The sequence below is a fragment of the Stereum hirsutum genome (genome assembly GCF_000264905.1).
Source record: "Stereum hirsutum FP-91666 SS1 unplaced genomic scaffold STEHIscaffold_4, whole genome shotgun sequence".
Lineage (NCBI taxonomy): Eukaryota > Fungi > Basidiomycota > Agaricomycetes > Russulales > Stereaceae > Stereum > Stereum hirsutum.
In genome coordinates, this window is record NW_006763134.1 from 1,972,956 (window position 1) to 1,988,213 (window position 15,258).

Genomic DNA, 15,258 nt, shown 5'->3' on the forward strand with positions numbered 1-15,258 from the left:
GGAAAGTCCTCGCAGCGCACGGTTCCAACGCTTAGGCCATCTCAAACGAACAACTCCCAATTAAACTCGCATCGTCCTCCAACTCCAACATTCTTATTCTCAAATAAATCACACATAAACACGCCTTCGCGCCCACACAAAATAAGGTACAACACAAAGTAGCCCAACACCACACACAAGCAACCCCACAGTCGCGGGCGAAACCGTCCACGCAACGACGATCAGAAACAGGGAGGTGCAGAAGCCTGAGAGGAGGAGCAGGGCCGTCGGCAGTCGGGAGGTGATGCAGAAGAGGAGGAAGGAGCCGTTTATGTCCTTTGATAATCTCTGAAACGCACGCACACACACACACACATCAGCCGATTGGTTCGAAGTTGTCAGAGAGACGGAGGAATTAGAGGCGGGTGAGATGTACATACCGCGAAATCGTGGCCGTTGCTGTGTCCGTATTTGAACAGAAAACAGGCGTCGAGGATGATTCCCAGGCCGCAGGATACGGACGAGGCCGCTACTGCGTCTTTAGCGAGACCGTCGACTGTGAAGAGCGTGGAGGAGCCGGCGGAGAAGCCGAATACGGTGGCGTCGATCCTGGTATGGCATCGAAGTTAAATTAAGTTGCGCTAGTGGAAGACAGGAACAGAATCGACGTACGCAGCATTTCCGAGGAGCTAAGCAGGCGTGCAGAGTTTAAATTGTGTCGAAGTGAGTAACAGGTTGATAAGTACAGTAAGTAGTAGTGAACGGGCGGCGGGAGAGAAGACAAACGAAACGACTCACGAAAGCGCCGACTGTGTACCACTCGACTAGACTCTTCTTCAAAATTTCCTCGTACGCGTGCGAATGCTGCGCAGAATTCAATTCCGTGTGGTACGTGAACGTCTTGAAGACGAAGTGCATAGCAGAGAAGAACGCGAGGTATGCGCTAACCAGCCGATGTTCGGTTGGTGGTCCGTTCGCATGCTCAGACTCTGTTAGGTTAAGACCATGGCTTATATCCGACTGTGGCGGTGGTGGAGGTGGTGGTGGAGGTGGATAGGAGATGGTAGGGGTTGGTGGTGGGTAGTATCGAACCACGTCGTTCCCGGTCGAGTCTGAGAGGTGGATAGGTGGCAGTGAAGCGTCCGAGATGTCTGCTTCCTGATCGAACGGAAAGTCTGGAAGTGACAGTGGCCCTTGTACCGTAGAAGTGGGCCGAACCCCGATGTTATCCAAATCAAGTGATGAAGAGGGATCGACTACGACAGTAATGGTAGAAATCGCGACATAGACACCGTGTCGAGTGTCAGCCTGTGTGACGAAAGTCAGTCATCGTAGTCTGTGAGGGATGTTTGGAGGAGCGTAAGATGAGGACCCACTTGATGTCGTTTCCTCATATTCTCACTCGGGAAGGTTCCTCCGCAGTTAAAGCACACCCATAAATGGTTCAGGTCTGTGTGTCTCTGCAGCTCGTCCGGACTACCGAACGAGGTGTCGCATGCTGGGCAGGGTAGCATTGACCAGTTTACGGGTTATTGTTGACGTTATACGAGGATTAGTCGCGTTGAGATATATAGAGCACCTCGACGGGTGATAGGCGCGTCTTGTTAGAGTGCGACCTGCCACCGCACCTAAAATATAGAGTCGCGATCAATGTCAAGGACATCAGTTCGACGAACACGAGTTCGTGGAACATACAGACGCACATATAAATCCTAGACGCGCTTGAGGTCTATCAACGACGTCGCAAGAAGAAAAAAACAATGATGGTAGTGGTGGTGGTATAAAAAGAGATGAATTTAGCGCCCTAGGATACCGATACTTGTGTGGTCGCTACCAGTGACAAAGACCGCGGACTCGGGGCAATACATGTCCTTACACCATGATTTCGAGGAGTGAGTACTTGTACGGTGCAGCAGTGTGTATAAGTTATAAGCCTCCATGTCGACGCAGGTAGGTTCTGTCGCCGAGTGAGATGAAGTCGAATCTTTGCCAAATGTCTGTGAGGGGTTGCAAGTTCAAGTTCGTGCAGAGTTGCGTTCCGGCAGAGCCCGAGGGCCTCTGCGGCACTTTCTCACGCGGTGTCGCGGCGAACTGCTGTGGTCCAGGTTTTGGTACAGGTTTGTTACCGTCGCAGGCCGTTGCGGGTGATAAATATTCCTCTGCTCGGGAGTCTCTGTCACGAATTTATCCTGTACGACTGAGTCATCATGCAGATAAGTGAATTACATTCTGCGCTCATAAGGAAAGTACTTACCTCTGATAACAACCTGCAGTACTCCATCCTATGTATAAGATAGGCGGTCTTCTGGATAAAATTGGAATCATTTTATTTTCCCAAAATCTAGAAAGCACTGCTCTCGAATATCGTCGTGTGGCCCATGTTGTTCCTAGTAGGGGAAAGCGGTGAAGTGACGTAAGGCGAGGGACGACCCGAACGCCACCCGGGCACGCTGTTTATGGGTGTGCGACTAGCGCTGTGTTGGACATCAAGGACGTCGTTCATCTCAATCAAAGACAGCATTCGTGCTCATATATCGTCAAATAGACCCACACTCGCTTCTCTTGCCTCTCCCTATTTTTCTCGCGACAGACAGTATTTTTTGGGCTCTCAGGAGAGCCCCGCTAGGTCGGCTCGGCGCGACGAATTTTGAGGCACAGCCTTTGTGAATAACCGTACCGGGATAAGCGACCGACGGTCTCACCGTCGACGACGAAGCCACAACAGCCCCAAGCGCTCTTTTCTATCCCTCACCACCGTCGACATCGTCCACAACAGCGACGGCGACGACGAACACACCTATCCGCATCTCCGTCACCGCGCTGCCCATGGCGGCCCTCGTCTCTGCCAGTGCCCCTACCTCGCTCAAGACCGCCCCACAGCGCTCCGGAAAGTCCGTCACCGACGACCTTCAGTTCGCCCACGACCATCCCAGCAGCCCCGACGTGAACCCAATCCATGCTATCACCCAGGGCGCAGCGCCCGGCTCAGCAGAGGTCCATGTCATCAAAGTGACAGACGACGCCGTCCGCGTGCGCGCCGGCACACCGCCCCAGTCCGTCTTCAATAAAGTAGGCGGCCAGCTCCTCCGTGTTGTTACCAGGAGTGACCCCGATGGCCAGGACACGGACGGTCATGATCTAGCAGCAGTTGGGCCCCCGCCGCCGTCGCCACCAGCGAGCGAAGAGCAAGATACGGCAGATACCCTCCCCTTACCTCCGCCGATGAAATACACCCGCTCAGAACCCGGCCCAGAACCTCCACAGCGGCCGCCATTCGCAATTCAGGCGTCCTCGTCGGTCGCAGGGCCGTCGACGTCGAGCTACCACACCCGCACGTCGACGGACTCGGCGCCGGCGTCTGCTCTCGCGCGTTCCTCGACCTCACGGTCACCACCTGGTCATCACACAGACAACACGGCCACAGACACTGATACCGGCGTCTTCTCCATTTCCTCTTCCGCTCCTTCGAAAGCAACACCGCTAAACACGTCCGCGGACGGCTATCTCCAGCCACCCTCGTCGTTCACCGCTCGTCCCTCCCGTCGCCATACGACCGACTCGGCACCGTCGAAGATCCGCGCGAGAGCACACTCGACGAGCGTCGATCAGCCCGACATCGAGAATGAACTCGCGGACGATATTAAGCTTCAGGCGGAGCAGATCAGGCGAGAGAAGCAGAACAGGAGGGCCCAGCAGCAGCGGGAAGCGGAGGAGGCGCTCACGAGAGCACAACCGACGCGGAAGGAGGATGACGAGAAGGTGCTTGTCGGAAACTTGATTGGAGAGGGGCACGCAAACTATGTTATGATGTATAACATGCTTACGGGTATTCGAATAGCGGTGTGTTTGCTTCCCACTTTTTTTCCTGTATTTTCTCTGACCTTTTGCAGGTCTCGAGATGTCAAGCAAAAATCAAGCGGCCGCTGACGGACGAGGACTTTACAGCACGGCATAAGTACTCCTTTGATATGTGCGTTTCCTTTCTTTTCTCTTCATTCGATTTCCTTTCTCTCTTTCTTTGTGCTCCACATACAGTCTTGGCATGCTTGTCATCACTGCGGCGTGTTCGAGCGCGCTCCCCTGTCGTAGACGAACCAGAGACGTTGCATTGGCAGTTTCGCCGAGGTCATTCGTGCAAGTCCATATTTAGCGATTCGTCCGCAGCTATGAGCTGGCGTGATGCTCGTTGCGTAACCTTTCCGGGGCTCTCTCTCAGTGCTGCACCGCTCGGCTCGAGTTATCCCGTATGGGGCCTCTCGGGTTTCCATCCCCTCAAAAATAGCCCTCCAATTGACTTTCCCCACAACACCAAGCCAACACTCCACACACTTCCGATATGCGTGGCACGTACGCCGAGTTTACCCGCTGACCCACTCTTCTTTGTGTTTTTGTGTGTTCGCAGAGTCGGAAACGAGCTGACCCCAAGCGCGAAATACGACTTCAAATTCAAAGACTACGCGCCCTGGGTCTTCCGCGACCTCCGAGAAGACACCTTCCACCTCGACCCAGCCGACTACCTCCTCTCCCTCACGGCCAAGTACATCCTCTCCGAACTCGGCTCTCCGGGCAAATCCGGCTCCTTCTTCTACTTCTCGCGCGACTATCGGTTCATCATCAAGACGATCCATCATAACGAGCATAAGTACCTGCTCTCGGTGCTGAAGACGTACCACAAGCACGTGAAGGAGAACCCGCATACGCTTTTGAGTAGGTTTTATGGATTGCATAGGGTGAAGCTGCCGAGGGGGAAGAAAATCCATTTCGTGATCATGAATAATTTGTTTCCGGCGCATAAGGATATTCATGAGACGTATGATTTGAAGGGGAGTACGATTGGGAGATTGTACCCCGAGGAGAAGGCGAGGGAGAATCCGAGGGCGACGTTGAAGGATTTGAATTGGATTAATAGGGGGAAGAGTCTCGAGTTGGGCCCGTATAAGAGGTCGTTGTTGACGGAGCAGTTGAGGAGGGACGCGGAGTTTTGTAAGGAGTTGGGGGTGATGGATTATAGTCTTTTGGTGGGGATACATAATAAACGGAGAGGGAATAGGGATAATGTTAGACGGAATACGCTCAAAGTGTTTTCGGTACGTTTATTTTTTACCAGACCCTTTCCTCGTATCCTTGGATGGTCAATTGACGATGGATTGGTGCCACAGCCCGACGTCCCTCGCCTACCACGCAAGCCCACACACTCAAAGATGACGCCCTCAGCCATCGCCGTCCGCCGAGCCATGCGCGACTCCAACAACCTCCAAGACCTGGGCGCCGGGTCCGATTCACTCCAACTGCCCGAGGAAGACACGGGCGACAGACAGCACTTCATCTTCTACCAGGACGATGGAGGTCTACAGGCGACGGACGAACGGAACGAGTCGATGGATATGATCTATTACCTCGGTGTGATTGATATCTTGACGCCGTGGACGGTGAAGAAGCAGATTGAGGGGATATGGAAGGGGTTGAGCGCGGATAGGGTATGTCCTTTGTTTAATTGGTCTTAAACTTGAAGGATGTGGTTGCTGATAATTGTTATAGCATAAAATCAGTCCGGTGCCGCCGCATGAATATGGGGATAGGTTCTTTGCGTTCATGAAGGCTATCATGCGGGGCGGCGAGGGTGGCGAGAAGTTCAAGAGCGAGTGATTTTTGCTGCTCTACTTCTCTCTCTCTACCTCCTTCGCCTTCTTTTCTGCCACGACCTTCCATTCTCGTTCTCTGTGCCATCTTCCGGTTCTCTGTGCCATCCCTCCCGTTCTGTCTTTGTCTCCGCACAGTATCTCAGCCATCCACCCGATTATATTCGCCACGTTCCATCAGTATACCTCTTTCGCACTCGCAATTCAGCAGATTTGTCCACTTTTGTTTACCAGTTTATATCTATATCTATTAACCTTTCGCTTCCGACTCCGACTCACCCATCGCAATTTCGCCTTTCGTCATATTCATTCACTGCTTTGCCCTCCCGGAGCAACACACATTCTTCTCCTCTCCTCGCAACTTGAACCTGTCATTATCCCTTTTCTAGCTATGCGCCTCATCCGTCCTTCCACACCGTACGCATACAATCCCTGCCTGTACATGATCATATATGCCTGTCGAATCCGAATCACACATCACCGTCGTATCCGTCTCACCTCTATGATCATGACCGTCCCTTCCCCGTTCCCGTTGTTTACCGCCCAGACCTTGTCACCGAAATCAACCACCCTTTCACTCTTCTCTTCTTCCACCGTGTCTTCCTCCTCTCCCTCCTACTCCCTCTACTCCGCCCCCGCCATCCACACCACACTCATTATGGTCACCACGCCACACCGTTTTCTCTGATCCTCCTCCGCACGATCCGCTCGTCTGCGCCACACATTCCTTTGTCTTACTTCTCTCCCTCTCTCTCTCTCATCGTCCGTGATCTATCTATCTATTCTGTGTTCAATCTCATTTGTGCCACACTCACACCCACACACACACTCCTTTGGATCCCGCTCTTTTCCTATCCTTTTTTGTCCTTCGTTGTGCGTTAGTATCCGTCACACCGCCATCCCCCTCCACTATTCCCGACCTTCGACCTTGTCCTCTGCTTTGCATCGCCTGAGACCGAGCACCCTCGCACGCAGTCCGAGTTATTTCGCTTTCTAGTCCAGAGCGTATTAGCATTTCCTTCTCCCGCATCTCCCTATAGCCACCCACCCACTCACACTTCGCACCCCGCATCCCCTGTTTATTCCTATCCTACTTTTCTCGGAGGCTGGAGCCAGACATTCTCCCTTTATTTGTTCTCTTCTCTTCGATTTTCTTCGTCTCTTCGTCTCCCGCGGACTCTCAAGTAGCTGTCGGGTTTCGGTCTGCCTCATTTCTCTTTCCTCATTCTCTATCTTGGTCATGGCTTCGGTTTCGGTTTCGGTACTCCGGTGTTCAGTATTTTGGACGGACGATGATCGGCGGTCGTGTGCGTACGCGTGCTGTGAAGTGATGTGACTGTGATGTTGCAGTATAAGTAGTACAGTGTTCCCCATCTTTTTTCGTAGTATTTCCGTGTTCCGTATTCTTCAATACTCTTGTGTGTCATCAGTCTCGGTCTCGGTCTCAGGCTCTGTGAATCGGATGGGTTGGGATGGGATGGGATGGGATGGGATGGGATGGGATGGGATGGGATGGGATGGGATGTCGTTTTATAGTCTTTACTCTTTTCTGGTACCTAGAATCGAATCGGATATTTTCTTTCACACATATACTGAGGAGGTTGGTTGAGCGGTCTGCGCGATGGTTTAAGCTATGAAGAAGTCGAGCTTGAGTTTGGAGATTTGTGTCGCAGGATGACGGCGTCCGACTAAGGAAGGTACTTTGAGCCCGGGGCGAGCCGGGGCGCTTATTCGATACTAGCTGACATCAGTGAAACCTAGTGAAACGCCTTTCTCCCCGTGGGGTACTGAACATGATCCTGGTCGTGCTTCTGCTCTCAACCACTACCTTCCAAGTGTTCACTTGATATTTACTGGTTCTTCCTCGGTGGCAGCAGACACGGAAGGATGACTACTACGATTCATGTTGACGAAAAGTAAGCCGAAACTTGCCATGTTTTGACCCCGGTCAAGTCGTCGTCCAGAGTCGGTATCTGCTTGCTCAGCTATGGGCTCGTCTCAGCTGTCTGTTTTGTAAGATCGTCAAAGGTCGGTGAAAGTGATCAAATTCATTCCGTAATTTGGGATATTATTCTGACGAGGACGTTCTGTATGATTATCTAGGGACGATACCCAGCTTCAAGATCTACGAGGACGAGCACACGTACGAATATCTTATTCTGCTCATACGGCGAAATTTCGAACGGGTCTCTGATATTTATTCTTGGTCAAGTTTTGTGTTTCTTGACATCAACCCGATCGCGGACGGACATATGCTTGTGATACCGAAATGTGTGTCCTGGGTTTGATTCCTCTTCCCGCGCCGTGGCCGCCTTAAGCTGATCGGTTTGACCTGATCCATCGCTTCGCGGACTCTTCGGCTTCCTAGATCACGGAGAGACATTGGGTGATCTTCCGGACGATGTCCTTAGCAAGCTGCTCCCTGTGGCTAAGAAGGTTGCATTGGCCACGGGTGTGCCGCAGTACAATATCGTTCAGGTGTGTCTGCTAGCCGCATCTCTTACAGTCAGAGTTGTTGGCATTTTTTTTGACTCACTTGTACACTCTATAGAATAATGGAAAGCTCGCGTTCCAGGTATGTATTACCTTCAGCGGACCCCAGACCGTATTGACAATGGCTGGAATACTTCCCAGCACGTCTTCCACGTCCACTTTCACGTCGTTCCCAAGCCGAACGAGAAAGAAGGCCTGATCATAGGAGAGCAGAATTGGCCCCAGAAGCCATTGGATAAGGATGCTCTGGCTGCTACAGCGGAGAGAATTAGGAACAAGTTGTAATAGAAGGTGGCGCGTTGAGTGATGCTCAAGGCCCGGAGTGTCTTCAAGTAGAAAGCCGGCACCAGAGCACTATTCATAAGGGAGATATTTACTACATTGTATATCAGTGTACCTGTCTGTTTATTGGTGGCTACTCACGGTGGCACTGTGAATCTGAGTGCCCTGTTCAATTGATACTCGTCATAAGTGTCACGGGCCACGGCGAGGATGATATTGTGGCGTTGTGGCGTCTCAGGCCGGGCTCAGCCGAGGAACGCATCAGTGTGCCTCCAGACGACCACGACCTGCTCTTGACACTCAAGTTCAAGTATACTGTACGACGTTCTCTGGCACTTGAACCTCATACTACTCACGATCGGTTTCCTCTTTACTGTATGTATCACTGTGAATACTGGTCAGTTCGTTATTGACCTTATCGATCAGGTGCCGCTGAACTGGACTCGAAGATCATGTCGGAATCGCCCCCCATGTCGCGGTAATGTCTTGCATTTATTGCCTTTGCGCGTAGACGTCCTCAACAATTCATGTTTCTACTTCCGATACCGTTTGCACTGTGACAGTGAAACATTTTGGAATCTTCTCAAAGCCTCTAGGATTCCCGAAACGCTCCAAGATGGAGGAGGCGACGTTCAACTCACAATCAAAGACTGCGATGACGAGATCGCCTTTGCTCAGGCCTACGTACAAGATCTCAGTGCGCACAGAAACGCACTGCTCTCTGTCATTCAATTTCCCTCCGAAATACTTGCCTCCATCTTTCGTTTCCTCTTACCGGTGGTCGAGCTACAACATCCTGACGCATCGCATGCACATGACGACAGTACAACCGAGGTGGGAGCATGCACGCGTTCCCTGATTGCTGCATCCCATGTTTGCCGCAGATGGCGCAATGTGGCGCTCGAGCACTCAACGTTATGGTCCATTCTATGGATAGATAACACACCTTGGATGCACGAGATGCTTTTACGTTCGAGTGGTGCGCCTCTCACTGTCATGCAGCCACTAGGGCGATGGCCCCATTCTGTGGGATGGGCGACAGCCCCCATGGTTGCCAATAATAGCAAGAAATCTACAGACAACATCGACTTTCTGGTTTCTCGCCTATTTCATACGATTCAGCCAAAACATCTATCCTTGCACCCCTCCTATATGAGCAGCTCGACCTCCACGCTCTGGAACAGTGTCTTACTGCGGCCCGCTCCCCTTGTTGAAACATTACAGATCGTCGGAGGTCTCCCCTACTCCAACACCAGTATAATGTCCGTTCCTGCCCAATTCCTTGGCAGATGCGCACCAGCTTTGAAGCACTTGAGTCTCATCGGGCCTTTCTCATTCGAAGCTCTGTGGCCCTCGCCGACCCTCCGTGGATTTGTCAGTCTGACGTTGGTTGTGCAACAAATGAACGGCGAGGACTCCAATTCTAGGATTCCTTTTCGACTCGTGCTTGATGCACTTCAGGAAATGCATCATCTCGAGACTCTATCCCTTGCTTTCCCAACCCTCTACGCCAGACTACCGCCCGGGACATCGCCCTATTTTTTGAATCACGAACAAGAGCACTCATCTGTGCAACTTCCTCGACTCTCATCCTTGATTTTGTCGGGCGGCCTGACAGAGATTGCCGCGCTTACATCGCGCCTTGACATCTCCCAACGTACCACGATACGATCCGAAGTAATTCTTCGTGAGGACGAAGTCCCCGACAAAGTGGCAGAATGCGCGTCGAAGCTCATACACCCAATCATCCCTCTCTCAGTTATGAAGACTTTGGAGATCACGCTTGCGAATAACATTGACTGTACCTTGCATATTCGATGCTGGGATCATACACTCCCTGCACACGCATACGCACCCGAACACCTCGATAACCCACGAGTTGCACTGAGTTTTGCGATTCCGTGGCCATCTCCGGCAGCTTACAACGTGTCGCAAAACCGGCATCGGCATTATAACGCGTTATACTGCCTTAAACGGCTAGGACGGCACCCCGGGGCGGTATAACTGGTCTACCCGGACTCGTAGCGCGTTGTAACGCATGCCATACTGGCCGGTAAATCCGGGGGTCACTTCCGGGGCTACACGGCCAGCCGTCGTTTCCAGGCAAATCATAAGGCAAACGATCCGACAGAATCTTGGCTGCCATGTCATAAGAATATCATGGGGTGATCTTGAGAGTATCTCAAGCCGGAAGGTCACAAGATTTTCTCGAGAACGATCTTAAGAATGTCTAAGATCAGTTTTGAGAACGACCGAAGCACGGTAGTTCCAAGATTATCTCTGGACCTCTCTGGACGTGTTGTTCGGCCCGTATCCGGCTTCCGCGCAAGCGACTCGCGAAACTTCACAAGTCGCGTTTCCCTTGGAGAGCTCACCAAGTCCCCTTTGTATGGGCTTTTTGTAAGGTTTGCAAAAATGTCGAGGCATGTGAGGAAGCATTACGGGTACCCTCTGAGTACTCTCTGAGGGTTAACAAGCGAAGTATTTGAGTATTGAAAGTGGTACAATGAGAACAAGATGGTCGAATTCTGGATATATTCCAGTTACGGGCGTGTTTAAGCAAAGGCCTTTGGCGCAGTTGGATACAACGCTCGCCAGGCTGTGCGTAACGCTACTTCGTTATGCTCTGCGGGCAAATTTTTGTCGCCTTGGGAAGCCGGGTTCCGCCGGATCCCTCATCTTGCACCTTACGGCAGACCCTGCAGTTCTCACCATCTCAGCCCAAGACTGATCGACTCGGGAACATCTTGGTTGCCAAGTCATAAGATTATCTTTGGGCAGTCTTGAGAACTTCTCGAGACAGTTTGACCTCTGACTGTCAGGGTTAACGGAGCGCCCGTGTAGTCGCGAGTATCACACAAGCGAGACCGGTGTTCTTCAACCTTATTTGTCATCAGGCCGTGTCCATTGGGCAGGGGTGTGGCCTGCCTGCAAACCGAGAACATTTCACTGATGGTGGTCCATCTCAAAACCTCGCCGGATGGGCACGGGCTATTGGATGGATGGTCACTTTCGTAGGTTGTGGCCATAGAGCGACATCGCAACTGTTCATCTGAGTGAGTTTGAGGGTGTTTTAGAGTTGGGTGGGTCGACGCGCGCATGCCTAATTGGGGAGCAGGACGGTGCCACCTACCGGCTTTATAGGCCCGATTTCAGTTTTCCGATATACCACCCGTTGTAACGGACAATGGACGCGTTATAACCCGCGTTGTTATCTTATCGAGCGTCATCTCGCCGAGCCGGACGTGCCAACGGAACTGGGGTCGTTCTAACCCGGTTACAGCGCACGTTATAACGCACGTTATTGCGGTCCGAATCAGGTCCGGCGTTATAACCCCGGAGCCCTTTTTGCGACACGGTCTGCCTATGCAGGGGATTCCACAGGGGTTGTTCCTCCATCACCACCCGCATCCTGGAGAAGACAATGCTGTGGAACGACAGCAAACGCGTAAACTCGTCGAGATCTTGCGTGCGGTTTCCGTGTTCGTGCCTTGCCTCCAGGTACACGACCTACGATGGGGTGGTCATCCTAACACACACAAATTCGGTAGCGGACCTCTTACTATGGACGAATCATCTTACGCTCAGGCTCTGGATCACTTCCCCGAGACGAGGAGATTATTCTTCACCGATGCTCATCGTTGCTCAGATATGATCTTGGCAATGACTTCGAACAGCAACATTCTTCCCCATTTAACCAGCATTCATTTTACTTCGACTTTCTCACGTGAGCAAGTCCTCAGGGAAGAACAACGTGTTCCGCCGCCAGCAGAAGAGACCAGGGTGCAAGACAATATCCAAGACCTCGCGGCCAAACTTCGCTGCGTAGCAGAAACCCGAAATATACAGACACTCGAATGGCGTGGAGGTATCATTCGCCAGAAATACACGCCTTTGTTCGAGGGTATCGCGAAGGAGCTTATTTGGGAACTTTGATAGTGGGTTGGGTACTTCAAAATCTTGGAAGTAAGTCCGAAATCGCAGTCCGCCTCTTCGCACTATTCGTAATATAAGTAGCTGATCTTAATCACCCTGATTTCGACAAGCTGCTTTTGACTTTTGCACCAATCGATGTCTAAGCTGAGCGTTGATATATCGACCGTCTATCATATTCTATGCTTCTCAAACAAGTCAGCACCCGCCTCCCAGCTCACTCTCGACGCCTCCACTCCCTCAAGCGGATGACTCTCCCCCTTGAACTGCAGCATTTCTACATCCCTTCCTCTCCCCTTCAACGCGTGATAGAAGGCCATACCGTGGGTATTCGCCACCCTCCTATCTTCCAATCCTAGACACAGTAACACCGGAGCTTTCACCTTGTCGACATGCGAGATGGGGGACATGGGCCAAAGTTTTCCGTATTCGGATGGTGTTAAGAGAGTGGTGGCGGAGAATGGAAGCCCAAATTCGTAGTAGTACCATTCTGGGATGTCGGTCGATGAAGGTTCCGGAGTGATGACGGGGTTGCGGAGGACCGCCGCGCTGAAGAAACCAGGGTACTGTCCGAGTACTGCAGCAGAGATATGTTTGGTTTCGTGTGTAAGAATAGAGGAGAGGTATTTTATCAGTGATATGGACCGTCGATATGAAGGGGAAGGTGAGCGTACGATGTCCGGTGATGAACCCGCCATGACTTCCGCCCTGAACGAACTGTTTCCCGGGACCCTCCACGGCCACGCCAATCTCAAGGAGATACTTGATCGACGCCATCACATCGTCTACATCTAGCGTACCACACTTTCCCACTAGTTGTTGCACGAACTCATCGCCATATCCCAATGATCCTGTGAAATTAGGTAAAGAGACGGTATCTGAAGAGCCCATGATGAGTGATATTCTCGGAAGCAGGTTGCTGGTAAGGACGTACAGCCTTGGAGGGCGAGTGCGAGGATTGCAGGGTTGAACGATGCCTGGTTAGATCCATGAGGTCCTCCGTGTACGACAGTAATTAATGGGCGTTTGGCCTTTGACTGTTGATCAGCTTCCCCGTGCTCGATCAATATCGTCTCGAAGGGTGAGCGATCGGGAATTGGCACGATGGAGACCTTCAGTGAGGAGAGTGCAGCCTTGACTAAAAGGTCGAAGGGTGGGGAGATAAGTATTCAGATAGCGAGGACGAACAAGTTATCTTGACGCACGCTTCTCCGGAATGTTTACCTTGTCGATAGTCCGCCATCGAACCGTGGGCGACGAAGAGCTAGCATCCACTATCCCAAGCACTAACTCCGGGGCATGGCTCGCCGTGCTTCTCCAACACAACACGCTCTTCTCTCCGTCTGTCCCCAAGACGTTCCAACTCCAATCTACGGGGTCCTCCGCCTGGGTGATCGTTGTCTTACGAGTAAGGTGCGTGACACTACACGGCTTGTCGGCATCGATGAGAATGACATTTGACCTTGCACCTTCCGCCGATGGTGTGATCAAGTACCTTTTCCCGCTGAATGAGAGGAATGGGCGACTGGGTAGACCACTGTCTGGGAACAAGCCTACGAAACCATCCATGAAGAAGGTATCAGGCTTAGATACGATAGGAATAAGGCTTGTGTGTTTGCGAGTCTCAAGGTCGAAGGAATGGAGAGCGGAACATGCGGCATGTGGGCCACCCGTGACATGAGCCAGCCAGAAGACGGTAGTCTTTCCCGAGATCTTGTCTGTGTGGACGCGAGGAGAGCGAGCAGAGAGACTGGAGTCGGAGACGATGGCCGATGAAGTCACAGTCAATGCGGATGATTTCTTCTCCTTCTGAGCTGGCTCCGCCGTCGATGCTTTCGAGAGGGTCGCTGCATCGAATTTGAGTTCCCATATCGCTGAAGGGCGATTAAAACATCCTTTAGTCCCGAGACGACGGAAGTCCTCGGTGTATTTATATCCTGTGGCGACAACACTATCCTCCCCAGCGAAGACGGCCTGACCAAATATGACGGGTGATTTGAGGTTTTTATCGTTGGGAAGCTCGAGAGTGAGAATTGTCATGTCTGGCCCTTCTTCCGTCGTAGTCGACGCCGAGTCTGATCCGATCCTCCAACGGGCAACGAAGAGAGTAGGTCGCTTCAGGCCAGTCATACTCTCCCCACCATCTGGAACATAACGAAAGCGGGCGTATGGATCTTCGTTCTCGGCGGTTGGGTCGTTCGCTTCTGCGGTGTACACGAGAGCAGTCTCTGAAGGCGAGAAAGAGAGGGAATGAAAGTCGGCTAGAAAGAGATACGAAGTCAGCCTGTAAACTTGTATGTGAGAATTCGAGAAGATCTCACGAGAGCTATAGAAAGCGCCATGTACAGAGGTAACTTCGAGTTGTGCTTCCAATTGGGAGTTCGCAGCAGACCAGATCTCGACGAACCGCTTCTTACCGCTGTCGCCAGAAGTCTCACGAAGGATTGCGATAGATGCTCCCGAAGGCGAGTGAAGGGTAGACTTCACGTCCGAAGATGTATCCTGCGGTAAAGACCTTGAGACCTTGAGATCAGACTCGGACTTTCCGGGCGCATAGAGCAGTGTCTTAGTGAACGAGCGCTTAGTGTTGCGGAGGTGATCTTGGACAGACGATGTCACGATGATAACTACACAAACACAGGAAGGTTATGATCAGAAGCTATTCGGAAACCCATTCGATGTTCATGGTTTGACTGACCACCGTCTCCTGCGAACTGGGCCGATGTGTAAGATGGCAGACCCGTGAGACTCTTGTAAATGTCTTTCCCGCGTGTGGTAGTCATTGAGTTAAGATATCTAGGTTGCGGTCTGATGCATCTTTGAATAGTAGTCCAATGGCGCAAGAAATGCATGCCAGACAGACCTGCGAGTGATGCTCAATGAGAATCGCCTGGCAAGAGGACTGGTGATGGTGGCACTTGTCGAAGGCGGT

The 15,258-nt window shown here is 51.9% G+C and overlaps 4 protein-coding genes across 4 annotated transcripts; 2 read left to right on the top strand and 2 right to left on the bottom strand.

Moving 5' to 3' along the window:
- Nucleotides 1-31: 31 nt before the first annotated feature.
- Nucleotides 32-1,700, bottom strand: STEHIDRAFT_167095 (uncharacterized protein; the record flags this gene model as incomplete). The annotated part of the gene is made up of 7 exons (XM_007302040.1): nt 1,683-1,700; nt 1,356-1,607; nt 778-1,287; nt 652-668; nt 420-588; nt 176-327; nt 32-92 (listed from the first exon to the last, which is right to left on the bottom strand). Exons 2-7 carry the CDS (start codon nt 1,491-1,493, stop codon nt 32-34), a joined length of 1,047 nt encoding a protein of 348 aa, XP_007302102.1. The 5' UTR covers nt 1,494-1,607; nt 1,683-1,700.
- Nucleotides 1,701-2,584: 884 nt separating this feature from the next.
- Nucleotides 2,585-6,686, top strand: STEHIDRAFT_94360 (SAICAR synthase-like protein). The gene is made up of 4 exons (XM_007302041.1): nt 2,585-3,819; nt 3,870-3,949; nt 4,382-5,456; nt 5,518-6,686. The coding sequence occupies exons 1-4, from the start codon at nt 2,806-2,808 to the stop codon at nt 5,623-5,625; spliced, it is 2,277 nt and encodes a 758-aa protein (XP_007302103.1). The 5' UTR covers nt 2,585-2,805; the 3' UTR covers nt 5,626-6,686.
- A 713-nt stretch (nt 6,687-7,399) lies between these two features.
- STEHIDRAFT_119934 (HIT-like protein) lies at nt 7,400-8,548 on the top strand. Its single transcript, XM_007302042.1, has 7 exons — nt 7,400-7,534; nt 7,621-7,646; nt 7,722-7,761; nt 7,831-7,889; nt 7,987-8,096; nt 8,170-8,193; nt 8,253-8,548. The coding sequence occupies exons 1-7, from the start codon at nt 7,506-7,508 to the stop codon at nt 8,394-8,396; spliced, it is 432 nt and encodes a 143-aa protein (XP_007302104.1). The 5' UTR covers nt 7,400-7,505; the 3' UTR covers nt 8,397-8,548.
- Nucleotides 8,549-12,454: 3,906 nt separating this feature from the next.
- Nucleotides 12,455-15,242, bottom strand: STEHIDRAFT_119936 (alpha/beta-hydrolase). The gene is made up of 6 exons (XM_007302043.1): nt 15,025-15,242; nt 14,648-14,953; nt 13,532-14,587; nt 13,261-13,464; nt 13,001-13,204; nt 12,455-12,903 (listed from the first exon to the last, which is right to left on the bottom strand). The coding sequence occupies exons 1-6, from the start codon at nt 15,107-15,109 to the stop codon at nt 12,500-12,502; spliced, it is 2,259 nt and encodes a 752-aa protein (XP_007302105.1). The 5' UTR covers nt 15,110-15,242; the 3' UTR covers nt 12,455-12,499.
- Between the last annotated feature and the right edge of the window lie 16 nt (nt 15,243-15,258).

What these genes read in the sequence shown, in the direction of transcription:
- STEHIDRAFT_119936 (XM_007302043.1), bottom strand. Translation starts at nt 15,109, where the DNA reads ATGACTACCACACGCGGGAAAGACATTTACAAGAGTCTCACGGGTCTG. An exon ending in CCAGTTCGCAGGAGACGGTG is followed by an intron (nt 14,954 to 15,024) that starts GTCAGTCAAACC and finishes GTGTTTGTGTAG; the next exon opens with TTATCATCGTGACATCGTCT. An exon ending in TGGCGCTTTCTATAGCTCTC is followed by an intron (nt 14,588 to 14,647) that starts GTGAGATCTTCT and finishes ATCTCTTTCTAG; the next exon opens with CCGACTTTCATTCCCTCTCT.
- STEHIDRAFT_94360 (XM_007302041.1), top strand. Translation starts at nt 2,806, where the DNA reads ATGGCGGCCCTCGTCTCTGCCAGTGCCCCTACCTCGCTCAAGACCGCC. An exon ending in TTACGGGTATTCGAATAGCG is followed by an intron (nt 3,820 to 3,869) that starts GTGTGTTTGCTT and finishes GACCTTTTGCAG; the next exon opens with GTCTCGAGATGTCAAGCAAA. An exon ending in AGGGGTTGAGCGCGGATAGG is followed by an intron (nt 5,457 to 5,517) that starts GTATGTCCTTTG and finishes TAATTGTTATAG; the next exon opens with CATAAAATCAGTCCGGTGCC.
- STEHIDRAFT_119934 (XM_007302042.1), top strand. Translation starts at nt 7,506, where the DNA reads ATGACTACTACGATTCATGTTGACGAAAA. An exon ending in CGCAGTACAATATCGTTCAG is followed by an intron (nt 8,097 to 8,169) that starts GTGTGTCTGCTA and finishes TACACTCTATAG; the next exon opens with AATAATGGAAAGCTCGCGTT. An exon ending in ATGGAAAGCTCGCGTTCCAG is followed by an intron (nt 8,194 to 8,252) that starts GTATGTATTACC and finishes AATACTTCCCAG; the next exon opens with CACGTCTTCCACGTCCACTT.